Raw genomic sequence first — 25,617 nt, forward strand, 5'->3', positions numbered from 1 at the left:
GCCTCTCTCTCTCTCTCTCTCTCTCTTTCTGCAACTCCCCTGCACTCTCGTTCTCTCTCAAAAATAAATAAATGTTAAAAAAAAAAAGAGTCAAGACTCTTGATCTCAGGCTCATGAGTTCAAACCCCACATTGGGCAGTGCTTCCGTTAAAAAAAAAAAAAGTGAAAAGTGACAGGTGCGATGAAGAGAACAAAACAGGAGGATGTGACGGTGCCTGAGTGCTAGGAGAGGAAGCACCCACCCTCCATGGTGACAATGACTCCTGACTTCAGATATCAGGAGCACACGCAGGCAGCAGAGGGGTGACGTAACCTGTGTGTTAACATAAGGAAGAACACGAGGAAGAAGTCTCAGATCCTGAGTGCTGGCCAACCAGGGCAGGAAACACCTTGGGTGATGGGGAGCTGCCAGGGAAGCTGGGGAGAGTGTCCAGCCCGTGGAAGAAGGCTGTAGGGTTCAGGCTAGCCCCATCATTCAGTGATTGTCACCAGCACGGTTCAGTTCTCCACCAGGTCTGCCTGCACCGGATATCTGCTGTGTGCCAGGCACTGTGTTGGGACAGTGGGCAAAGTGGGAAGGAATGCAAAGATCATTTAGGCCACAGGCTGCAAACAGGCGACTGGCAGTGGCCCGCACCTGTGTTTTGCTTGGCGTGCAAATTTTAATTGGGTGCGGTTCAAAATCGGAAGTTATCCCATAAACGCGGCACCTGGGTGGCTCAGTTAACCAACTGATCAGACTCTTGATTTCGGCTCAGGTCATGATCTCGTGGTTCGTGAGTTCAAGCCCCACGTTGGGCTCTGTGCTGACAGTGCGAGCCTGCTTGGGATTCTCTCTCCTGCTCTCTCTGCCCCTCCCCACTCATGTGCTCTCATGCTTTCTCTCTCTCTCAAAAGAAATAAACATTAAAAAAACGAGTTATCCCATAAAAATCTGGCTTCTCTTTAAGAAGTCGGAAAATCTGGCCATTGCTGGAGCTGAGTGGAGGTCACCCCTTTCTGCCAGGTCTTGCCTTAAAGGGTTTAAGCCACCCAAGTCGTCACCTCTCTTTTACCCCCTCAGACATTTGCCACCTTACACCTGCCTTACTTTATTATTATTATTATTAATTGATTATTATGAACTGCCTGGCCCAGTTGGCATCTGAGTTTGCAGCTCCTGAATTAGACACTGATTCTACCCCTCAGTCTTTCACCATCAAACGGCACCTTCTCTCACACAAGTCCTACTAGCTCTCGATTAATTAACACCTACTTTGTGCCAGGCTTTTTCATATGGTATCTGTTTCGATCCTCACAGCCTCCCTACCAAGTGAGTCCAATGACCCCCATGGTATAGATGGCGAGGCTCTGAGAAGCACAGCAATTCTTACAGGAGGGCTTCTGACAGCTTCACACAGCTTCACACAGCTTCTTACAGGAGGGCTTACACTCAAACTCAAGACCGTCTCCAAGGGCCAGCCCAGTCCCGTCCACCCCAGGGCCCCTCTGTCCTGAACACGGCGGCTCAGGACGCTTCCCGTGCCTGTGCTGGTGCTGGCGAGGAGACGTGTTCCTCCACTCATGGAGCAGGACAGCCCAGGGGCCTGCTAGCAGCTCAAAGTCAGTCAACGCATCTGTTGGTCTGGTTTATCCATCAGCCTCTTGTGAGTTTGACCAACACGAGCTGGCTCCTGAGGCCCCACCACTCTGCATGGTTGGATAAAGCCGGACTCCTTGGATAAAGCCAGCCCAACATGCACTTAGAACTCTATCCACGCCAATCACAACAGAAGAGGTCTTTGAAATCCAACTGCCCCACTTTTATAGGCAAGTAACCTGACGGGGTGGGACAGGGAAAATGTACTGAGTTACTGATAGAGCTGAAGCCTTAGAAAAAAACCATGTTTCCCTAATTGTGGTATGCATAACTGGGGCACTCCGGATGAGTTAGGAGATGCAGGGAATGGAGTTTGATGTTTCAGTTATTAGTCATTTCAATGTGTATCTGAAACACATACACATATACATACATATGCGAGTGTATTGGAAAAACACGCATACATATGTATGTATGTTGGAGACATGTATGTGTGTGTGTGTGTGTGTGTATTAGACACATATGTATGATGTATGTGTAAGTACAATCAAACCCAACATTCCGAGGATATTACGCTTTAAACTCAGGCCAATTTTTTTAAGTGGGTTGATGTAAAAGGAAGCATTAAGTCAATAGTTCCTAGGACAGAGGAAAGGTAAAATCATGAGGGTGAACTACAAGTGACAAGATCTGTGAAGCCCTGGAAAGCAGGACCACGGGCAAGCATTCACCCCTGGAGCCACACAGAGCACATTCAAACCCCGGCTTCACTAGCCGTGCTGCTGAAACTCCGAGACTCTGTTATCCCATCTGTGAAATGGGATGGTGGTCGGCTGCAACCCCGAGAGGCTGGCTGGCTCCGAGGACTGCCGCGCGCGTGCACACACACACACACACACACACTCACAAAATGATCCCATTCTCTGAGTCTCTAGGGATGGGGAGCCCCTCCTCAAGGCCTGAGGTTTCACTTTCCTGCAGCTGACAGTCAGGTTCACCAAAACATCTGTGGGATTGGGCTCTAGCTGGTTGTCCTGCCTATGGCAGGACTGCTCCAGGAGAACTCTAAGCTGAAGGAGGTTGGAAGTGGCTACACTGTTCCTACGAGGACTAGGAGACAGGTCCTGGAGTCAGATCTGGGGTTGAATCCTTGCTCTGCTCATTAGCTGTGTGACCTCAGGCAAGTGGCTTAATTTCTCTGAGCGTCAGCTGTCTCTTCTACAAAACATGGTTAATAGTCATACCTATATCACAGACCTGTTAGGAGGACTGAAGATCTATCTAGCAAACAGCAAAGGCTTGATGAGCTTTAGCCATTGTTTTATTGTTTGGGCACTTTTGCTGGATAAAGAGAAGTTATGTGTTAAGTTGATTTGCCCCTGTCTAAATTCTGAACAACAGAGCCCTCTTCAACCGTGACACCCCTACAGGTGGTTCAACCACTCACCCCAGGGTGTCCCTCCAGAGAGAACAAAAAACACTGAGAAGACAGAGGGTGTGGCCAGGGAGCCCAAAGCCGACCCTAGTGAACACCTTGACCATGAACTCCACATTTGTTAAATGACAGCATTTGGTGCTCACATCGTTGCTCTGTGGCAAGGAGGACGAGGGGGATCCACTCCGTTTTACAGACTTAGAAGTGGAGATCCAGAGAGGATGGGTGACTGGCTTAAGGTCACACAGCAAATGACAGCAAAGCTGGGTCCGGCACATAATTATGACCCCCACCTGTAGTCCACGTGTTTGCTCTCATTTCATTTTCACAGCGGTCCCAGGGGGTAAGGAGTATCGGTCCCATTTTACAGATGGGATAACGGAGACATTAAGAAAGTGAAGTAAATATCTGAAATAGGTCTAGCAACACACAGAATTGGAAGCCATGCTGCCTGGTTCTTTCCACACACCGTGAGGACACACATTCCTGGTTTGATTGTTCTTGCAACCCTGAGGAGGGAGGCTGGGTCCACAATGAATGAGGCTTCAAGAAGCGGAAAGTAAGCACTTTCGATAGGGCAGTGTGACTGAGGCCCAGAGGGTACAGCACCCTCCCCCCATCAGCCCAATGGCTGACGATTTAGATTTAGGCTGGAGTCACCTGAGGGGGAGGAGGGACACCTTGTGTCTTGCTTTCCAACAACAGACAAATAAGTTCAGAGAAAGTAGGAGGGTTCGCTTTGGTCACCTCTAGGTATCCCAGACAACTGGGGTCAGACACATATTCAGCCTCTGGTCAACTCAAAACACCAAGTGGAAACTTCATACCACAGACAGAAATTACCCGCAAAGGGACCCAAGATCTCATGTTGATTTATTTTTGAGAAAAAGACAGAGTGTGAGAAGGGGAGGGGCAGAGGGAGACAAAGACACAGAATCCGAAGCAGGCTCCAGGCTCTGAGCCGTCAGCGCAGAGCCCGACGCGGGGCTCGAACTCACAAGCCACAAGATCATGACCTGAGCCAAAGTCGGACGCCTAACCGACCGAGCCACCCAGGCGCCCCAAAGGGACCCTAGATCTAAATGTAAGAGCTGTAAGTATAAAAACTCTTAGAAGAAAACCTAGGCATAAATCTTTGTGATCCTAGACTAAGCAATGATTTCTTGAACATGAAGCAAGACACAAATGGCAAAGGAAAAGATAGACTGGACTTCCTCAATATTAAAAAACCTTTCATGCTCCAAAGGACACCATGAAGAAGGTGAAAAGACAACCCACAGGGAGGAGAAAAATCTTGCAAATCATGTCTCTCATAAGGGACTTGCACTTAGAATACAAAGAACTCTTTTTTTTTTAATTTTTTTTAATGTTTATTTCTTTTTGAAACAGAGACAGAGCATGAACGGAGGAGGGTGAGAGAGAGAGGGAGACACACAATCTAAAGCAGGCTCCCGGCTCTGAGCTGTCAGCACAGAGCCTGATTCGGGGCTCAAACTCACGGACCGCGAGATCATGACCTGAGCCGACGTCGGCCGCTTAACCGACTGAGCCATCCAGGCGCCCCAGAATATAAAGAACTCTTACAACTCCATAATAAAAAAGCAAATAACCCACCTTAAAAACGGCCAAAGCATCTGAAAAGACATTTTTCCAAAGAAGATATACCAAGGGCCAAGCAGCACATGAAAAGATGCTAATCATCATCAGCCATTAGGGAATTGCAAATCAAAACCACAAAAAGAGAATATTGTATCCACTAGAATGGCTATAGTAAAAAAGACGAGCAATCATTAGTGTTGGTGAGGATATGGAGAAACTGGAACTCCATACACCGCTGGTGGGAATGTAAAATGGGACAGCCACAGTGCACCTGGGTGGCTCAGTCCGTTAAGCATCTGAATTCCGCTCAGGTCATGATCTCACAGTTCATGAGTTCAAGCCCCGCGTTGGGCTCTGTGCTGACAGCTCGGAGCCTAGAGTCTGCTTCAGCTTCTGTGTCTCCCTCTCTCTCTGCCCCTTCCCCACTTGCTCTCCATCTCTCTCTCTCTCTCTCTCAAAAATAAATAGATACTAAAAAAAAAAAAAAAAAGGTGCAGCCACCGTGGAAAACAGTCTGGCGTTTTCTCAAAGTGTTAACCATAGTTACTATATGACCTAGCAATTCCATTCCTCGATAAATACCTAAGAGGAAGGAAAGCGTATGTCCACACAAAAACCTGTACCTAAGTATTCACGGGAGTATCCATAATAGCCAAAGAGTGGAAACAAATGCCTATTAACTGATGCATGCATAAATACAATGTGGTAGATCCATACCGTGGAGTCTTACTCAGCAATGGGAAGACACCAAGTCCTGACACCTGCTACTGAAACACCAGACGTGGACTAGAAGCGAGGCAAGATTTTATTCACGGCCGGGCCAAACCTGATCTCCTGATCTTAAGGAGAAAAGTGCAGAGAATGGCCCCGCACAAAGGTAGCAGTGAGCTTACATGGATTTTAGCAAGTCAGAGTACGTCATTATTTAGTTAACCAATGACAATTTACAGCATTTCACGGTAGCCAATTATATTGTGACACACAGACCGTTAGTTTTGGCGGGAACCTATCAATTTAAAGTTCTTTGTTCTAAGAGGGTTTAAAATCACCAATCATAGACACCTAAGATACCCTGGGGCAGTAAGTTCGTGACTTTTTACATGTTGGTCTTGCCTAGGCCAGATCTTGGTAGAAGGGGTGGGGGAGCGTTTTGCAACATAAATTACCTACTTAGCAAGCAGGCTAAGTTACAGAAGCGAGATAGGGTGGTTAGTAATTTCCGATAACCCTAATAGGGAACTGCATAAGCTTTTATCTCAATTATTCATGGAAGGTGAGTTTAAGCCGAACTTATATACAGTAAGCTTTCTGATATCTTATAAGTCGACCTATTACATTTCCCACTCCTGTTTGTCAGTTATTCAAACCTTTGAATAACCTTATTCTGGCATCTGGGCTAGTGGGACCTATGGGCTACGGAATACCATAAGCTTTATAGATCCTATTTTTCGATTTATGAACTGGAGTAGTTTTATCAAACAAGGTCCTATAGTTATAGCTAGAAAGAGAAAGATAGGGGGTCCCGCAAGGGCACTTAGGAGAGTTGTTAGCCAAGGGGACCAGGAAAATATAGACTCATACCAATTTTGATTAGTTTGTCTTTGTCTTTCTCTTTCCTCTAGTCGTTGTCTGACCTGACTCAAGCTCTGCTTGAGGATTCCTGAATTATTGACATAAAAACAGCACTGTTCCCCAAGGGCCATAAAAGCCCTCCTTGTTATAAAAATAACAGGTCTAAGCCCCTCCGATTCTGAAGTACCACCCCGCTAAAGAGTTTACAGATTCAGATGGTTTATCGATATTCCTTTCTAATTCTGATATATCCTGATCAATGTGTTTGCTTAGTAATTTGAAGTTCTGATCCCCTGTGATGAAAGCGGCAGTACTTACGCCAAAGGATCCTGCAACCCCCAGTCCTACAAAGAGGGGCACTAGGATAGTAGAAATGGGTTCCCTCGTAAATCGAGACTGGGGAATGAAACCTAGGGGTTCACTTCCTCCTTCACCTGAAAAGTAGAAGACCTGGGGTAGGAGGTGGACTAGAATGCAGAAATCAGACCTCTTGATTATAAGGTGGAGGTTTAAACAAGGGGTTAAACCCAAGGAGCAAGCGAACCAAGTTCCAGAGGGTGGTACAAGGAAGTAAAGGGTACCCCCCACATAAGTATTATTTGGCAAGTAGATGGTGCTGTTACAATAAGTCAAATACCTGGACTGTTTCATCTGGTAATTTCCAGCACAGAAACAAGTCCCCACTCCTTCTAGATCTCCTAAGGTGAGACTTGGGTTCTGCCCCGGGTACAATGACCCTCTATCTGGCCATGGCTCAAATTCCTGACTTGGTCTTCTCTCGTCCCCAAAGGGACTGGAGCACCTATTCCTATGTAGTAGGGGGACCTAGGATCCAAACACAGCCAACAATCCCAAGTGATGTTAGGGTTGGTGGCATTTAAAAACTTAAAGGTATAGTACAAGGCTTTAAAGGTATCGGTCTCTCTTACTTCAGGTTTGTTCCTAGCGGGGGGAGGAGTCAACACAAGGGCAGCAGTGGTGGGTGAACGGGCCGTAAACTTAGCTGATGACTGGGCTAGAGGCCTGGGGGGCAGTTTTTCAGGGTCAGTGAGAGGATTAATTACAGGATTGGGCCCAATGGGCGCTCTAGGGGTGACTCTAACTTTAAACCTCTGAATGGTGAACTCAGTGCCAGGATCAAGACCAGAAACGTATAATCTCAATCCCCATGTTTTCCCTGTATTCCATCAGGGATCTAAACCATTTCTGATGATGATAGTGACTAGGTGTTGACTCTCGGTCGGAGACACTGCTCTTACAGACCGTATAAACTGATCCTTTTCAGTAACCCAGTCAGCTATGGTTCCAGAACCCCATGAGGCACAGTGAAACTGGCCTCGTCCTTGACAGCCGGCGGGCCCATCAGAGGGACAAGCATAAAGCCGTACTCCTTTGAAACTTGGGCAGTCTGGGGTTCTCTGGTATGGCAAAACTCCGGTAGCACCTTGATATCATGGTTGTTGTTTCCACTCAATGGGGAACAGAAGACACAGATTAAAGGTCAAGGCAGGGGAAGCGTAAGAGGTAGAATTTGCTAAAACCTGTCCCGTAGTGGTTTTGCTAACTATCCAACGGTACTGGACAGGGGCGTGGTCAGAACATGTTTCTCCGACCAAGGAAATTATTAAGAACAAAATTACCCAGCGGATTCTTTTACCAGCCGGACCTTCAAAGGATTTTCGGTCCGTTTGACAGTCCACTGTAGAGGAATGTGGTCGGGGTGTGCCGCTTTAATTTGAGAGCGATGGACCCAGTGGCTCCGGCCGGCAACTTTCACAGCGGATGGGGTGGACAGGATGATCGGATAGGGCCCAACCCAGCGTGCTTCTAAATTTGGGGAGGTGTGACGTTGCATCCAGATCCAATCTCCAGGTCCGAGTCCTTGGTCTGATGGTTCGACTGCAGAGGGCGGTTCCTTCCGGCTTTCTTTTACTAGGTTACGGATGGCTGGAAATGTACTTTGTAGAGCCTGCAAGGACTTAAGGAGATGTTGGTTTGAGATTTCCGCCCATTGTTCATCTCCCAGTTTTGGAAGCAAGAGAGGTGGTCTTCCAAATAGGATTTCAAAGGGGGGAATGCCTCTTACGTAAGGTATACAGCGTACTCTGAGGAGGGCAAAAGGAAGGAGGCCTACCCAGTTTTCGCCAGTTTCTGGAATTAATTTAGTCAAGGTTTCTTTTAGAATTCTATTCATTCTTTCTACCTGCCCTGGATTTTGGGGGTGGTAGGCACAATGTAATTTCCAATTTATTTGTCAGCTTTTGGCCAACATTTTAGATATCTGGGCTATGAAAGCCGGGCCATTATCTGACCCCAAACCAACAGGGACGCCAAATCGGGGAACCAATTCATTTTAGTAATTTCTTAGCCACTATCTGAGCGGACTCTGTTTTAGTGGGGAAAGCCTCTAACCATCCAGAGAAGGTGTCCACCAGTACGAGGAGATAATGATAGCCATAGGGTCCATGTTTCATCTCAGTGAAGTCAAGTTCCCATATTTCTCTGGGTATCTGTTTGCGTAGTCGCTGTCCTGAAAAATTAAACTTGGGCGATGGGTTAGTCTGAGCACAGGCTTTGCATCAGTCTCCTAGGCTTGGTACGACTTTATTAAGGTTTGGAATAAAATAGTCTCTTTGGGCTAGTTCAGACAACTTGGTTGCCCCTAGATGCGTGGAGCTGTGGACTTGCGGGAGCCAGGTCCGTCCTATAGCTTCTGGTATGAAGATGCGTCCATCCTCGAGGTGATACCAATGCTGGTCATCTCTTTCTGCCCTCAAGGTTTTTATCAGGCGTAGCTCCTCTTTGGTCTAAAACGGTTCCGTGGAGAGAAAGCGTGGAGGCAGCAGAGGCAAAATTTTAATCGGGAGAACATCTCTTTCTGCTGTGGCCTTTGCCGTTGCGTCAGCAAAGGCGTTTCCTTTCGCTCGGGGCGAGTCTGCCTTTTGGTGGCTCTTGCAGTGTATAATGGCCACCTTTTTAGGAAGCCATAAGGCTTCCTTCCAGTAGGGCCAGGATTTCTTTTTTAATTTCCTTCCCTCCTGATGTTAACGGTCCTCTTTCCTTATATAGAGTTCCATGAACATGGGCGGTGGCGAATGCATACCTGCTATCCGTGAAAATGTTCACCGTTTTTTCCCTTTGCCCATCTGAGGGCCTGGGCTAGCGCCATCAGCTCTGCTCTTTGGGCAGAAGTGTCGTGCTCAAGGGCTTGGGCCCAGATAACCTGGTCCTGAGTCACTACAGCTGCACCTGCGTATCTGATCCCATCTTTGACAAAACTGCTGCCATCAGAGAACAGCTCGAAATCCACCTTTGACAGAGGTTGATCTCTTAAGTCCCCCCCTCAGTCCCGTAAGAGTACTCACAGTTTCCAAGCAATCGTGGCGTGGGGCCTCTGAGTCGTCATCAGGTAGCAACGTGGCTGGATTTAAAGCCTCTGCCTTCAGCAAAGTGATGCGTGGAGGGTCTAATAGCAATACCTGATCCTGGATGATTCGTGCGTTGATCCATTGGTCTGGTGGGGAGTGCAGCAGGGATGCTACTGCGTGAGGTCCTATGATCTGAAGGTCTTGCCCAACCGTTAGTTTGGAAGCTTCTTTAACCAGTGGCGGCAACAGCTCTGAGGCAACTGGGCCACCCGGTGGCAACAGAGTCCAGCCGCTTGGACAAGTAGGCTACAGGTCGTTTCCAGGGGCCCAAAGTTTGAGTAAGGACCCCTTTAGCAATTCCCCGGATCTCATGCACAAATAGTTGGAAGGGTTTGGTAATACCAGGTAAAGCTAGGGCTGGGGCTTGGGTGAGGGCGCTCTTGATCTGCTCAAAAGCCCTGTCTTCTTGTTCTCCCCAGACCATCTCAGTTCCTTCACCCCCAGTGGCGGAGTACAGGGGTTTTGCCATTTCAGCGAAACCTGGTATCCAGAGGCGGCAATACCCAGCAGCTCCTAGGAACTCCCTGATCTGCCTTTTAGTTGTGGGTTTAGGAATGTTTGAGGATAGCTTGGATTCTTTCTGGCCCCAGCGATCGCTTGCCTGCATGCAGTTGGTAGCCCAAATATATGACAGAGTCCAAGCAAATTTGCGCCTTCTTTGCGGAAACTTTATATCCCAGGACATCTAATTCCCTTAGCAGGTCCTCTGTAGCCTTTGTGCAGTTCTCTAAGGAGTCAGCGGCTAGGAGCAAGTCATCTACATATTGCAACAGCGCAACATCTGGGTGGCTCTCCCGGTAGGGGACCAAATCCCTTCGGAGAGCCTCATCAAAAAGAGTGGGGGGAGTTCTTAAACCCTTGGGGCAGTCGAGTCCAGGTTAACTGTCCATTGTAAGTTCCACCTGGGTCTGTCCATTCAAAGGCAAAAATAGGCTGACTGACCTTTGCAATCGGCAAAGCAAAGAATGCATCCTTTCAGTCCAGGACGGAGTAAAGGCAGTAATTTGGTGAGAGTTCACTCAGGAGAGTGTAGGGGTTGGGGACTGTAGGATGAATTGTCTCCACCCTTTTGTTAACTTCTCTGAGGTCTTGTACCGGCCTATATTCTGAAGTCCCAGGTTTGGGGACAGGAAGCAAGGGAGTATTCCAGGGGGAATGGCATGGCATTAGGATCCCAGCTTCTCGCAAGCGGTTGATGTGTTTGGCAATTCCCTCCCTCGCTTGCTGGCTGATGGGATATTGCCTCACCCGGATGGGGGTGGCTGTGGCAGCTAGCTGGATCACTAGCGGCGCTTGTCGAATGGCTAGTCCAGGGGGCTTAGTTTCAGCCCAAACTGTAGGAATTGCCTCTTTCCACTTTTCTATTAATGGAGACGCTTTCTGCTCTGGTTTTTCTAAGAGTCGATATTCCTCTGATATAGGGCAGGCAACTAGAATGGCAGGTAGCGGTAGGTTCAAGTCTACAGAATTTCCGGTAAAGGAAATTTGGGCCTTAAGCTTGTGCAACAGATCTCTCCCCAGAAGGGAATATGGGCAATCAGGTATGAGCACAAAGGAATGAGTAATAGTCCCTTCAGCTAGGTCAGTGATTCGGGCACGAGTCCGCGGGTAGCCTTGCGTTTGTCCTGTGGCTCCCGGAATGTATACCTTTTCTTTAATCACAGGTCCTAAGGGTTCTTTAAGACCCCGTGTCAACCAGGAATCTGGTTTCTTTCCCTTCTATGTTGAGGGTAACCACAGGCTCCTGGGGATTCAGGGAAAGAGGGGAGCTGTGGTGGTGTCATTGTTCCTGGGCGACCAGGATGGGAGGCTTTTTGTTGGGGCATTTATCTTTCCAATGTCCTTCTTTCTTACAATAAGCACATTGATTTTTTCCCAATGTTGCTCAGGGTCTTTTCTGGCCTCAGGGTTGAGACCTTCCCTGTCCTTTGCTGTTGCCTGGGGGTTTTCCCCAGGCTGCTACGAGGACTTTCCCTATTTCCTTCCCTTGCATAACGGCAGAGCTGTCCCTGCTCTGAAAAACTCTCTGGGCTATTTCTACCAACTCTGAAATTAGCTTTCCTTCGAATCCTTCTAATTTTTGGAGCTTTTTATGGAGGTCTGGGGCCGACTGAGAAACGAAAGCCATATTAATGGTTTTTTGGTTCTCTATTGCCTCGGGGTCAATAGGAGAATATAAGCGGTAAGCCTGGTAAAGCCTTTCTAGGAAGGCTGCAGGCGACTCTTTCGGTCCCTGGACCGTGTCATGAATTTTTGTCAGATCGGTGGGCTTTCGTGCCGCTGCGCGAAGCCCCTGTAACAGAATCTGGCGATACTGGAGTAGACACTCCCTACCATTATCCGCGTTAGGGTCCCAATGGGGCGGCGCGGAATGGAAAACGTGCTCAATTCTGTGAAGGTCTGTGGTAGGCATTCTGTCTGGGCCGAGGACTGCTCTCGTGGCTTCCCGGGGCACTCGGGCCCTTTCCTTGAAGTCAGTAAAACCTGCAAGAGTTGGTGACAATCTTCCCAAGTAGGTAAGTGGGTGGTGAAAATAGAGCTCAATAAGTCAATTAGGCCCTGGGGGTTTTCAGAGAAAGGCGGGTTCTGAGTTTTCCAGTTGTAGAAGTCCGTGGTGGAGAAAGGAGTGTAGAAAAGCGTTGGGCGTGTTGGCTGCCCATCTGGACCGGGAGCCGGAGCCATTTGCCTAAGAAGAAGGATGGGAACTGGGGCATCAGAGGACTGGTGTTCTCCTCTATAGAGGGCTCCTGATCTGGTATGTGGGGGACTAGTCAAAGGGTCTCCTGCGGCTTTGGGTTCCTGGGGAGCTACTGGAGTCTGGGGAGAAGGAGGTGGTCTCTGAGGATCGGATAACAAGTCCGTCCCTTCGGGTTATCTCCTGAAGCACTGGGTAAAGCCTTTTTGAAGGCTGAGTGACGGGAAGCAAGGGTTTGGAGTTTGGAGGAGAAGAGGAAGGGGAGTGGGAAAGGGAGATGCCAGATGACAGCTTTTGGCCCTGTTTCTGGCACTCTCTCAGCCAGGAAGGTGGGTCTTCTAGGTCGACCCAAGTCACAACATATGGCTCCTGTGGGGATGAACATCATAACAAATCCCGCGGACAGCATAAGCAAGGTTAAGATTATAGGAGCCCTCTGTGGGGGGCCAGTCAACCCCAGAGAATGTCGGCCAGTCCAGTTGGCAATATGTCCGCAGCCAGGATGGCTTTAGGTTAAAGCCATAGTTCTTTCCTCTTTTTCTGAAACCAGAGAAGTTATTTAGGATCCATTTAAGGGGCGGGGGGGGGGGGGGGGGGGGCAAGGCTTGGACAAAGACTGACCCATGGCGGAGGTTAAACAGTGGGTCACACCAGAGATAATGATAGGTTAACAGGAAACGTTTAATAGGGCACACAGAGCACTGAACGTAGAACAAATGGTTGGGGTGATCAAGCCCGACCCAGAGGATCCGAAGACCCAGAGGGTCCGGAGACCCAGAGGTTCCGGAGACCCAGAGGGTGCTGGGGACGTCTCCACCAGATACCAGCTAGGGGGAAGTTAAGCCGCGTCCAGCCTTCCCTCCTAGAATCAGATCTGTCCAGTAACAGAAAACAGAGAACAGAAAATAGAAAATAGGTGCCGCCTTGCGTACCTTGCTTAAGCCAGGTCTGAGAACGGAAGGCCGGGGCCGAGGAACGTCTCTCGGGAGCTCTCCCCTAGCTGTTCCGCTTCGGCCTCCGAATTTCGGGTGGTCATAGAATCTCGGTGGGACCTCCAAATGAAACACCAGACGCCGAATAGAAGCGAGGCAAGATTTTATTCACGGCCGGGCCAAACCTGATCTCCTGATCTTAAGGAGAAAAGTGCAGAGAATGGCCCCGCACAAAGGTAGCAGTGAGCTTACATGGATTTTAGCAAGTCAGAGTACGTCATTATTTAGTTAACCAATGACAATTTACAGCATTTCACGGTAGCCAATTATATTGTGACACACAGACCGTTAGTTTTGGCGGGAACCTATCAATTTAAAGTTCTTTGTTCTAAGAGGGTTTAAAATCACCAATCATAGTTAGACACCTAAGATACCGTGGGGCAGTGAGTTCGTGACTTTTTACATGTTGGTCTTGCCTAAGCCAGATCTTGGTAGAAGGGGTGGGGAGCGTTTTGCAACCTAAGTTATCTACTTAACAAGCAGGCGAAGTTACGGAAGCGAGATAGGGTGGTTAGTAATTTCCGATAACCCTAATAGGGAACTGCATAAGCTTTTATCTTAATTATTCATGAAAGGTGAGTTTAAGCCGAACTTATATACAGTAAGCTTTCTGATATCTTATAAGTCGACCTATTACACTACAACCCTGAAAACATCATGCTAAGTGAAAAAAGCCTATAACGAAAGCCCAAATATTAGAAGACACCATTTATTTGAAATATACAGAACAGCTCCTATCAGTGATGTGGTACCATCAGGCTATTACAAAGTATTGGACAGGAGAGGGCTCCCCCAAGCAGCCTGTCATTGTGAAGGCCAAATTCTTCAACAGAAGAGCTGAAGAGAAGATCAAGGGGTAGGAATGGCTGTGTCCTGGCAGCTTGAAGCCCCATGGAGGGAGGTCTACTAAAAGGTAACAAGTGCTTTTCCAAAAAAAAAAAATAAAAAAAAAAATCTATTTTTGTCCCACATAAACCTAGGATTCTGCTAATGGGTACAGGGTTACTTTTTGGGGTAAAGGAAATGTTCTAAAATTGATTATGTTGACGGTTGCACAACTTATTGAATTGTATACTTTAAATGGGTGAGTCATAAGGTATGTGACTTATATCTTAATAAAGCTCTCACATGTATTTTTAAAAAGCACGGGTAGAGGGGTGGGCAACAAAAGGGAAGCAGGAGTCTGGGGGTGATGGAAATATTCTAAATACCGATTATGGTGGTGGTGGTTCCCGGGGTATACATTTGTCAAGCCTGATCAAAATGTGTGACGTAGGGGAGCCTGGGGGGTTCAGTCGGTTGAGCGGCCGACTTCGGCTCAAGTCATGATCTCCAGTTCATGGGTTCAAGTTCCACATCGGGCTCCGTGCTGACAGCTCACAGCCTGGAGCCTGCTTCAGATTCTATTTCTCCCTCTCTCTCTGCCCCTCCCCTGCTCTTGCTCTGTCTCTCTCTCTCAAAAGATAAAATAAAACGTTAGAAAAAAAATTTTTTTAGAAAAAAATTGTTTTAATGTGATGTAAATTAATTTTCAATAAAGTTGATTTAAAAAACAAACAGGTGGAGAAGGCCGGAAGGAGCAGTGCAGGAATCAAGACCATTACATGACAAAGGGCAGGTCCTCTCCAGTTGCCAGGGAAAACAATTCAGAGGGGACCTGGACTCCTCCCCTCCCCTCAGGAGCATTAGAATTCCTACTTCCTCATTAGACACCACAAGGGAAGCCAAAGGAATTGAAATGGAAAGCAGGGTCCCTCCACGGTGCCTGGCCTGGAGGAAATGAGGCTTCTAGACTTTGTGCAGATGGTGATTTGAAGACCCTGGGCTCAAAGTCTTGGAAAAGGAGGGGCACCGGCCTGTTAACATTCAAGTGCACTTTGTAGGCTCTCCTTTGTCTTACTTAGCCTTATAGGAGTCCTGGTAAAACATGCCTCACCCAGCTGGGTGCCTGTTCTCCTTCTAGGGGTCTCCATCTTGATCTAGACCTGAAGCTGCCAAAGGGTCTGAATGCCCAGCACGATACCTGGCATTCAGCGAAGCCTAGATTAGATACACGAGGTAGAGGGGGTAAAACCCACCTACTCTCTAGAAGAAGTTTGAATTGGTCAAGAAGTGGGGCTGTCCCAACGCCTGCGCAGTGCTTGTCTTAGGCAGCCCCGCGTCCCGTCCGCTCAGCCTCGCGTTCTTTTCCAGCTTCCACCTTCCCCTTCTGCTGCCCCTGCCCCAGCCCGACGTGCCCTTCCTCGGGCGTACCTGAGCACAGGATGGAGTAGAAGCCCTCCTTCTGGAGCATGATCAGCAGGGAGCCCCAACCGAGGAGTACGGCAGAGAAAAAGAGGTTCTCCAGCATCGCGGTGCACGCCATCCACCAGCGCCTCCGGTACGCCTGCTGCAGCGTGGGGGCCATGCTGGCCGCGAGCCTGCACAGGAACACCGCGCTGAGCAAACGGACCCCCGGCGGCCCCGGGGAAGGGTCTCGCATCCCGGCGGCTCCTGAGACTCCTCGAGCCTGCCCGCGAAGGTCCCAGGGCCCTGGGCTTCCCGGCGGGTGCCGCCGACCTGGCTCTGGGCGCACTGGCAGTGCCAGGGGCTCACGCGGCGCTGCGCTCCCGCCGGGCCACTATCGGAAACAAGGAAGGTCCTGTCTGAGCGCAACAGATTCCTGGCGCGCTGCCGGGCTCTTCCAGCCAGGCCAGAACGCGCAGAGCCCGGCTCCCCGGGCCCCAACCCGCACTTCCCCAAGTCCCCAAAGGTCAGCAAGGGGCAGGGCGCGCTCTGAAGCCACCGCTGGCCAGCATCCGGCCGCCCGCGCCAGGAAGGACCCCCAGAAGCAAGCAGGAGGAGGAAGGGGAAGTCTGGGACTAGCCTGAGACACCCCCCGCCCCCATTCCTGCTGCCCCAGTAAGACCACTCCTCTCCTCTGGGGCCCGGCCCCCGCTGGCCCTCCGCCCTCCGCCTCTCCGCACCAGGCGCCCGGTGTCCCCACCGTCCCTCGATCCAGGCAGACAGCTGCCACGTGGAAGGAGACCCGGGGCGGGCCCTCCGGCGGCCCCGGCGCCCCTCACTCACTCGGCAGGGCGCGGGCCACCACGCGGCGCGCATCCGAGCCAGCCCGCGCTCTCGGGTCGGGGAAGGGTGCTCGCGCTCCGGCAGGAAGTCCCGCGGCCGCTGACTTTATAAGGGCCGAGCTCCCCGCGGGCGGGCGGCGGGCGGGTGTGTTTACCAGAGGGAGGGAAGGAGCCAGAGCTCCCCCCGCCGCGGCCGCGGCCGCCGCCACCACCGTGGGAGGAGACGGGACACGGGCGGCGCGGGGGTGGGGAGCGGCAGGGGGGAGACGGATGCCGCGGAGAGGAGAGGGACTGGGAAGGGCAAAGGGGGGAAGGGCGCGAGGGAGGGGCGGAAGGCACCAGCCGCTGCTCCCGGGGCCTCAGTACCCTCATCTGTGAAATGGGGCTCTGGGTTCCGGCGCGCCCGCAGGTCGGTTCAAACTCCGACAAGAGTGTTCCTCCAAACTGAGGAAGTGCAGCCGAAGGGGCCGAGAGGAAGAGGAGTACCCGAGGGGCCGGAGGAAAGGGAGGGAGGGACGCGCTTGGAGAAACGCGACAGCGAGCCGCGGGACCCCACGGGCTCGGGGGAGCGAGCAGGTTTTTTTCTTGGGGAGCCTGGGAGTGTCGGTGGGAGCCGGCCCGTGGGGCTCCCAGCGGACCCGCAGCCGGGGACCCCCTTAACCACACCCGCCGCTCACCTCTGGTGGGGGGAAGCGCGCCTCCCGCGGCCGCGGACGCCTCCGGGAGCGCAGCGCCTTCGCGGCGCGTCCACGCTCTGCGGCCGTGGTCGCGCGGGCCCAGCTGCGAACCGCACGGGCTATCGGACTTCTCTGCGCGCCGGGGCCGGGCCGCCTCGGGGACTCAGCGCCGCAGTCTGGTGTTCTTGCCTCCTCTGCCCCCTCGGAAGAAGTCGGGGAGCGGGGAACCCGCCGGGCACCCCCGATCCGCGAGACGGGGCATAGGCGGAGCGGATCCACGGAGTTAATTCTTGTATTTACACCCGTCCCGGGCTGCGCCCCGAGGTGGGGGCGGGGGCTCCCTTCCCTTCCCCTCCCCCTAGGTCTAGTTTCACGCGCACGTGACTCGCCCTCTGGTCCCCAGATACTCCCCCGCAGCACACGCCCCAGCACAAAGAATTCCCACCCCCACCCCCGCCCTCTCCCTCGGGCCCCCCAGACGAGTTGGGCAGCGCCCTCTGTATCCTTGGTCAAAACAGAGAACGACTCAGCTGGAGCCGACTGGCCCGATGCAGGGCCGGCTTGGGTGGGGTTTTGAACTGTGCAGTTGGGAGTAGTGTTTTCTGAGAAGCAGAATGACATGGGTTTCCCTAGAGTTAGTCAGCTGGAGGTCTGCATCTGGACTTTGAAAGTGACTGGCCTGGCTTAACTTGGGCAAGTTGTTTAAACTCCCTGAGCCTCGGTTTCCTTCTTTGTAAATTAGGATAAGGGGGGCGGGGGGCGGTGAAGGACGGAGTTAAGGGTTATGATGCAGGTCAAATGCTGAGCCCGGCGCTCAGCGTGGGGTACGTGCAACAAGTGTTGATTGTTGTTACTGCTATTGCTATTATTATTTCAGAAGACCTGGAAATAGGATGCTTCCAGACACTGATTCCTGGTAAATCTCCCCACCTCCCTGGGCCTCAGTTTCCTCATCTGTGAAATAGAGGGGAGGTGTGGGTTAATGAGGTGAAGCAAAGGCCAGTCAATACTGATGTGAACTTAATACAGCGTGTTGAGAGTGGTAGTGGTGATATCCACAAAGCTCCGGAGCCATGTGAACGACTGGCCATGAAGACCTCAAGACCAGGGGATCCCTTAATGGCCAAGCCACCAAGCCAAGAGAGGGAACTCACATTTGCTGAGTGGCTACTAAACTCTGGGCGCTTTCCAAACAAAAACCATTAAACCCTCAAAACATCATGGTCTCATTTCAACCCCACAGGGGTTGGGAGAAGGCTGGCGGCCGGCGGCTGGAACATGGTAGGTGGAGGCAAGACGTGAAGTCAGATCTTCGGGCTTTTAAGTGTGGCCCTTTCCATCCCTCTAGGCCAGAAGCAACAGCAAGAGCAAAGGCTTAGCAGTGAAAAGGGCACAAGGAGTTCTCTCTGGCCGGAGCGGGGTGTCAGGCTCTGATGGTTTCACCTTTTAAAATTCATTAGTGACTCGCAGAACTTCCCGATCAAGGTCAAACACCTTAGCTTAGCCTAGAATAAGGGTTCTAACCTGAGACAGTCACAGATCCTTTTGAGAATGCAATATGCAATGTTTTGAGTGCACTCCCTGTGAAAATGCATGTGTGACCAGGAACACATACACACAAATTTCAGGGCTTTATGGACCCCTTCTGTGGGCGTTAGGGGTCCATGGGCCCCCACGACTTTAAACCTTGCCCCTTCTTGATCCCTGACACCGGTCCATGTTTTCCCCTCATGGACTCTCAGCTCCGGGAGGGGGAGGGCCTGGCCAGCTGTGCTCACTGCTGTATCCCCAGCACCTAGAACAGCACCTGCACCTAAGAGGCACTCAGCAAGCACCTGTGGAGGGAAGTGTGAGGCCAGCTGGTTTCATACCTCCCTGCCTTTGCACCTGCTTCTCCTTCTGGTGGGCATGACAGCTTCCCTTCTTCATTTCCATCGTACTCATCCTTCACAACTCACCTCACGTTTTACCCTTTTCTGGAAACTGTCTGGTCTGCTCGGCCAGGGGGCGGGCGGCTGCCCATGTATTCCCCCAAAACACTAGTCTAACCTCTGCTGAAGCCCTCACACTGACCTAGACTCGTTGGTGTAGCTGTCTGCCTCCTCCCCCCACAAGCTGTAAATTTCTTGAGGGCAGGTGCCACGTGGTAGGTATGTGCCTGCCACCTATCCCAGCACCCGGCAGGTAACGAGCCCCTGGCTAAATGTGCTGGATAAATGAAAGGGGGGTGGGTGGGAAATGAAGCTGAAAAAGTAAGCTGGGGTCAGTCTGGAATGACCTCTGTGAGGCCAAGGACTTTCAGTGTCGGGAGATGGGCAACAGGAACTCCGGGATTGCATTTTCTTGTCTTCTTTTCTTTTCTTTAAGGATGGCGATTAGATGTGGTCGAGTTTGTGTGCCTAAGGAATGGAGGATATACTGGAAAGGAGAGAGAACCTAGAACAGTTGAGAGATCTTAAAGCGACTCTAATAGTTTAGATTTTTTTTTAAATAGAAGGGAACAGATCTAAGACACACTTCCATATCAGAATTGATAGGATTTATCAGCCCCCTTCCTGTCCCCCAAAAGGAATCCCTTCCTAGACTCCGTTTCCCTGACACTACCCATGTCACATGGGCTCTCCTGCTGGCTGCCAGCTGCAGCCTGCTTCACAGCTGAGCGGACCAGAGTACCAGCTTCGCAGGCACACAGGCCGGGGTCCTGATCCTGGCTTTGCAGCAGATGAGCTGAGCAATTTTGCCCAAGGCACGCATGCTCCTGAGCCCCCCTCTCCTAGTCCGGTAAGTGCTGGAAATGACAGTATCCAGTTCAGTATGTAAGACATGATTTCTTCTAATAAGTAGTTATTATAAACTTTTGCACGAGGAATGTAAATAAAATGGTGCAGCTGCTTTGGAAAAACAGTTTGGCAGCTTCTGGCATCATTAACATGGAGCTACCACGTGACCAGCAACTCCACTTTTAGGAATATACCCGAGAGAACCGAGAACATCCACGGACACAGAAATCTGGACACAAATGTTCATAGCAGCATCATTCAGGATCGCCAGAAAGTGCAAACAACTCAGTGGTCCGTCAACTGATGGATAAAACAAAATGTGTGTATACTAATATGCAGTGTGGTCGTATTTGGTCACAAGGAATGAAGTACCAGTTGGTGCTGCTACCACAGGGAAGAACCTTGTAAGCATGCTGGGTGAAAGAAGCCAGACACAGAAGGCCACATACTGTATGACTGCACTTATATGAAATGCCCAGATTAGGCAGAACCGCTGAGACAGAAGTAGATTCGTGTGGTTGCCAGGAGCTGGGGGAGAGAAAGGTGGGAAGTGATTGCTAACGAGTATGAGTCTTCTTCTTGGGGCAATGAAAATGTGCAATTAGATAGTAGAGACGGTTGTACAACTTTGTCAGTGTACTAGGCTCCGCCGAATTTTACGCTTTAAAATAACTTATTTTTAAGATTACTTTAAAAACTTTTGGGAGGCGCCTGGGTGGCTCAGTCGGTTAAGCGTCCGACTTCGGTTCAAGTCATGATCTCGCGGTTCATGAGTTCCAGCCCCGCACCAGGCTCTGTGTTGGCAGCCCGGAGCCTGGAGCCTGATTCGGATTCTGTGTCTCCCTCTCTCTCTGCTCCTCCCCCACTCGTGCTCTGTCTCTGTCTCTGTCTATCAAAAATGAATGAACATTAAAAAAAAAAAAATGGAAACAAAATTTTTTTAATCTTAAAATAAAAAGGGCGCCTGGCTGGCTCAGTTGGTGGAGCATGTGACTCTTGATCTTGAGATTTTAAGTTCGAGCCCCATTGGGTGTAGAGATTACTTAAAGAATAAAATAATAAGTGCTCAATAATGACCATAAATGACCTTCCTCTTCCCTAACTTGCTCCTGCTCCGTTGCTGCCTATGTGGGTAAAAGCACTACCCTCAACCTGGTTGCTTAAGCCACAGAACTGGAGTTACCCGACTTTGCTTCCAGCCTCATCTTCCGCATCCAACCCGTCTAGAGAGCCTGTGGGTCCTATCTCTAAAGACCTCTGGTCTCCATCCACTGCCATCCCAAAGCCCAGGTCATCAGCAGCTGCCACCAGCAGGTCCTTTCAACCTGGGCTTTCTTTCTCTCTCTTCTTTAAGATTTTAAGTAATCTCTAAACCCAAGGTGGGGCTCAAACTCACAGCGCCCAGATGGAGAGTTGCAGGCCCCACCGACTGAGCCAGCCAGGCACCCCTCTCAACCTGGCCTTTCTGAGTCCACCTGTGCACGTGACCCCACCATCCAATCAGAACGATCTACTGGAAACACAGATTTGGGAGCACTGGGTGGCTCAGTTAAGTGTCCAACTTTGTGTCAGGAACTCACGGCTCCTGAGTTCAAGTCCCGCGTTGGGCTCTGTGCTGACAGCTCCGGAGCCTGGAACCTCCTTTGGATTCTGTGTCTCTGTCTCTTTGTCCCCTCCCCCCCCACCCCATCAAAAGTAAATAAACATTAAAAAAAACAAAAACATTTGATCAGACCTCTCCCCTTGCCAAGTTTCCCATGACCCCTGGACAAATACACAAACTCCCATCAACACCCTCAAGTCCATCTGGGCCCCAACCTCCCTCTGGCCTCTCTCTTCTTATGCTTTCACCATGGTGACCTCTTCATGCCCATGAGTACCCCCATGTTCTCCCACCTCCAGTTCCTCCTGGGCCTGGAACATTCCCCTGCTCTGGCCTATCTAATTCTTCAGATTATGATTTCATGGTCACTTCCTTGGGGATGGCACCCCTTGCATGATTCCAACGATAAATTCCCTTGCTATGTGATCTATGTGATAACTGAGCTTCCTTTTGACGAAACTCATCAAGTTGTGTCTGTTTTGTCTGATGGACTGTATGTGCCAGAGGGCAGGGATCCGTGCCCACCTTCCTCACCACTACCCTCCTGCCACTTAGCACGGAACCCACTGCGTACACGCTCCCTGCCTGGCAATTTCCTACTCATCCTTCAGATCTCACTTACCCACCATGTTCTGGGAGACAGCCTTCTCTGAGCACCCAGACTTGGGGGCACATTCCTTTCTTTACATAGGCCCACAGCCTCGCACTTATCACAACTGCAAAAGCAACTGGTCTTACTACGCCTCCCCATTAAATTTTTTGTCTTTCTCTTTGCCCCAGCAGTTAAAACAGTACTCGTCACAACACTCCCTTCAGGTCAGCCCACAAAAATTTTTATGATGATCCCTAAAATTGTATGCAAAATTCTATGTACATGTACATTTTTCTAAAGAATAATGGCTTGTGTTGGGAGTTTCATGGGGGTCCAAAACCTGAAAGAAGTTAAAAACCTTCCCCTGGGAGGGGTGCTTATGTGGCTCAGTCGGTTAAGCGTCCAACTCTTGATTTCAGCTCAGGTCATGAGCTCAGGGTTTGAGAGATCATGCCCTACATTGGGCTCTGCATTGACAGCGTGAAGCCTGCTTGGGATTCTCTCTCCCTCTCTCTCTGCCCCTCCTTGGCTCTATCAAAACATAAACATAAAAAAAGAAAAAAAGAACTGTCCCCAGGAGCTGAAGACTCTCCTCCAAAACAGCACTGCCAACCCAGACTTCTACTATGCAAAGCCGTCTCCACTCAGATACAGGTTCCAAGAGGGCAAGGATCTTTCTGTTTGGTTCACTGATGTGTCCCAAATGCCTGGAATGCTGCCTGGCCCATGCCAGGTATAGGTGTAGAAAGACCATAGTCTCAGACAAATTGTCAATAGTTGTGAGAACCGTACATGTATTGGTTAGCTACTGCTACATAACAAATTACCCCAAAACTTAATGGCTTAAAACATTTAGTATCTTGTTTTCTCCAGGTCAGGAGTCAGGGTGCAGCTTAGAGGGGTCCTCTGCTTCAGAGTCTCTCACAAAGCTGTGAAGGATCAGCCAGGGCTGTGGTCATCTGAAAGCTCGACTGGAGGAACGTCTGCTTCTGAGCTCACACATGTGGTTGTCGGCAGGATTCAGTTCCTCTCCAGCCGGAGGGTGCCCTCTGTTCCTTACCACATGGGTCTCCCAGGGGGCAGTTACGAGATGAAGCTTGCTTTACCACAGTAAGCAAGAGGAGAGAGAGAGAGAATAAGAACCCACTACAATCTTTTGTACCTTGACCTCTGAAATGGCATCCTGTCACCTCTGCTGTGCTCTGTTTGTTAGAAGCAAGTATGTAGGTCTGGTGCACACTCAAGGGAAGCAGACTGTACCAGGAATGAGTAGCAACAGGCAAGACCATCGGCCTGCCTGCCTATTCCAGGACATTTCCGTGTTTTCTAGCATCCGGCTCATCTGAAAACCCAGAAGAAGGCACAGACCAACGCCTATGGGTCAAGCAGATGATGAGAAGGGAAGAAATTAGTGGGAATTTTGCTGCCCATCTTCCAGCAGATTGCCACCGAGCATGGATGTAGGCTGACTTGTGAGAGCTTCTAAACTTTCAAAAGAAGGCAAAGCCCAGACTTTCATGAGACGTTTCCTGATTGTAAAACTGTGATAATCTAGCAAAAATACATGAGGATTAGGAGTTCCTGACTTTTCTCTATGGCAGAAAGAGCCTAACCCATCCCCCCACCCTTTGTATGTTTGTTACCTCTCTCCTGTCCCCACCCTCCTGCCCCCATCCCGCCTCCCCCACCATTCACAAGGGCAGGGTCCAAGCAAATTCACTTTGGACCCTTTCTATAGCTCTTTGCATGTCGCAGCAACAGTCAATATTGCTGAATGAAATTAGAAATTGCTGACCTGTATCTCTTTAAGGAGTGTCCCCCCCCACCACCCCAATCCTAGAGGGGTGGTTAAAAGTGGGCTCTGTTATCTAAATAAGCTGGGATCCTGGCTCTGTCACTTGCTTGTTTTATGGCCTTCAGTAAGTTACTAACTCTTCAGACTTCAACTTCTTCATCTAGAAAGTGAGAATAACTGGGGGTTACCTGGGTGGCTCAGTCAGTTGAGCGTTGGACTTCAGCTCAGGTCATGCTCTCACAGCTCATGGGTTCAAGCCCCATCTTGGGCTCTGTGCTGACAGCTCAGAGCCTGGAGCCTACTTCTGATTCTCTCTCTCTCAATCTGCCCCTCTCCTGCTCATGCTCTCTCTCTCAAAAACAAACATTCTAAAAAAGAAAAGCAATAAAGTGAGAACTGTACCTGCTTCTGAGTTGTTATAATGATTAACTGAAAGAGTAGACTTATTAATACACCACTGCCACTCACAAGCTATCCTTACTGGCTCCCTGGCACCTCTCCCCTTAATCCATTATCTACCATCATCTTCCACTTCCCACCCAGCTGGCAGCTGGAGAGAGCCTCTGAAATGCCAATCCATCACTTTCACTGCCAGGGTTTACATCTTTCAACAGTTTGCTGATGCCCTTAGTAGGAGAAAATCCAAAGTCCTTAACACAGCTTCTCAGGCTCTTACAGTGCTGTGCCTGCCCAGCACCCCCGTCTCATCTCTCACCACTACCTCCCTTCACACTCAGCGTCGCAGGCCTGCTGAAGCGGTCTCTGGAACGCTCCACACTTTCTGCCACTGCAAAGCCTTTGTAAGTACCATTCCCTCCAGCTGGAACCTCTTCTCTCCACTCCTACCACCTCTTTGTGATGTTCCCGCTATGCACTATCGGAATTTGCGATGTTCCTTGCTAAACCTGAGGGCAAGCACAAGATCTTTCTCCCGGCTCCCCTCTCCCTAGCACAACGCGAGCACAGAAGAGGTTAAGAATAGGCATTTGTGGAATTGTCCACGGCCGTGCTGATCCTGCGGGCAGACAGCGCCACCTGTTGGCCCAAGCTTGCACTTCAGTACCTAGGGAGAAGCCTTCACCTTCCGTTCGCCACTAAGGTCAAGGGACATGGTTTTGAGGTTTTCCCGGGGTCTATCCGCAACAGACAAACAAAAAAGCTAACGTCGAGTCCTTAATGTGACAGAGGCAGACACTTTCCTAAGTGTTTTAGTTATTAACATGATTCATTTTCATAACACTCAGTGAGGTAGGTACCATTAGCATTTTATGGAGGGAATAATTGAGGCACACAGCAGGTACACGCAGCCAGAAAATTTCACCCCAGACGGCCTGCACTTTTAAGCCCCAAACTCACTGCTTCTATCGCTTCCTTTGCTCGATGCCTAGAGATCCGGTGAGGTTCCATCCCAGGTACCCACCTTCTACCATGAAGGCACTCCTTCCGGTGGCACTGGTGTCAACCAAAACCCCACCTGGAGTGACCCACACGTTCTGCAAGCTGCAGCTCTCTGAGGCACTCAGGACAAGAAGGACAGGAAGTCGAGGCACTGGTGTCCTTAGTGAGGCGGCAAAGTGTAGCAGTCAGTCCTGGCTTCGATGTGATCGCTCCTCTCATGAGACCTCCGGCCAGCAACCACCTCTCTGGGCCCCCACTCCCCTATAGGACCCCTTAGCCCAGGTGAGTGGATTAGGTCAGATGTTTTGTTACCATCGAGACATTTTATTTGCATGCACATATTCCATCCCTAGGAAGAGAATCCCAGGATTTTCCCTTCTGTGTGTTTTTGTCTTGCTTCTTCA

At 50.2% G+C, this 25,617-nt stretch overlaps 1 protein-coding gene and 1 long non-coding RNA gene across 2 annotated transcripts in view; both read right to left on the reverse strand.

Moving 5' to 3' along the window:
• Positions 1-16,436, reverse strand: part of SLC43A1 (solute carrier family 43 member 1) — a 31,593-nt gene extending 15,157 nt beyond the window's left edge. The window contains exons 1-2 of the mRNA XM_042958429.1: positions 16,370-16,436; positions 15,554-15,720 (exon numbers count right to left, since the gene is read on the reverse strand). Of these exons, the coding sequence (XP_042814363.1) occupies positions 15,554-15,707 (154 nt within the window). The 5' untranslated portion in view covers positions 15,708-15,720; positions 16,370-16,436. The remainder of the gene's footprint in view (positions 1-15,553; positions 15,721-16,369) is intronic.
• LOC122231167 lies at positions 5,401-14,343 on the reverse strand. Its single transcript, XR_006208342.1, has 2 exons — positions 13,241-14,343; positions 5,401-8,163 (listed from the first exon to the last, which is right to left on the reverse strand). It is a non-coding gene; the product is annotated as an uncharacterized LOC122231167 (long non-coding RNA).
• Positions 16,437-25,617: the final 9,181 nt, after the last annotated feature.

Source organism: Panthera tigris, chromosome D1 (assembly GCF_018350195.1).
Source record: "Panthera tigris isolate Pti1 chromosome D1, P.tigris_Pti1_mat1.1, whole genome shotgun sequence".
In the NCBI taxonomy this organism is placed as follows: domain Eukaryota; kingdom Metazoa; phylum Chordata; class Mammalia; order Carnivora; family Felidae; genus Panthera; species Panthera tigris.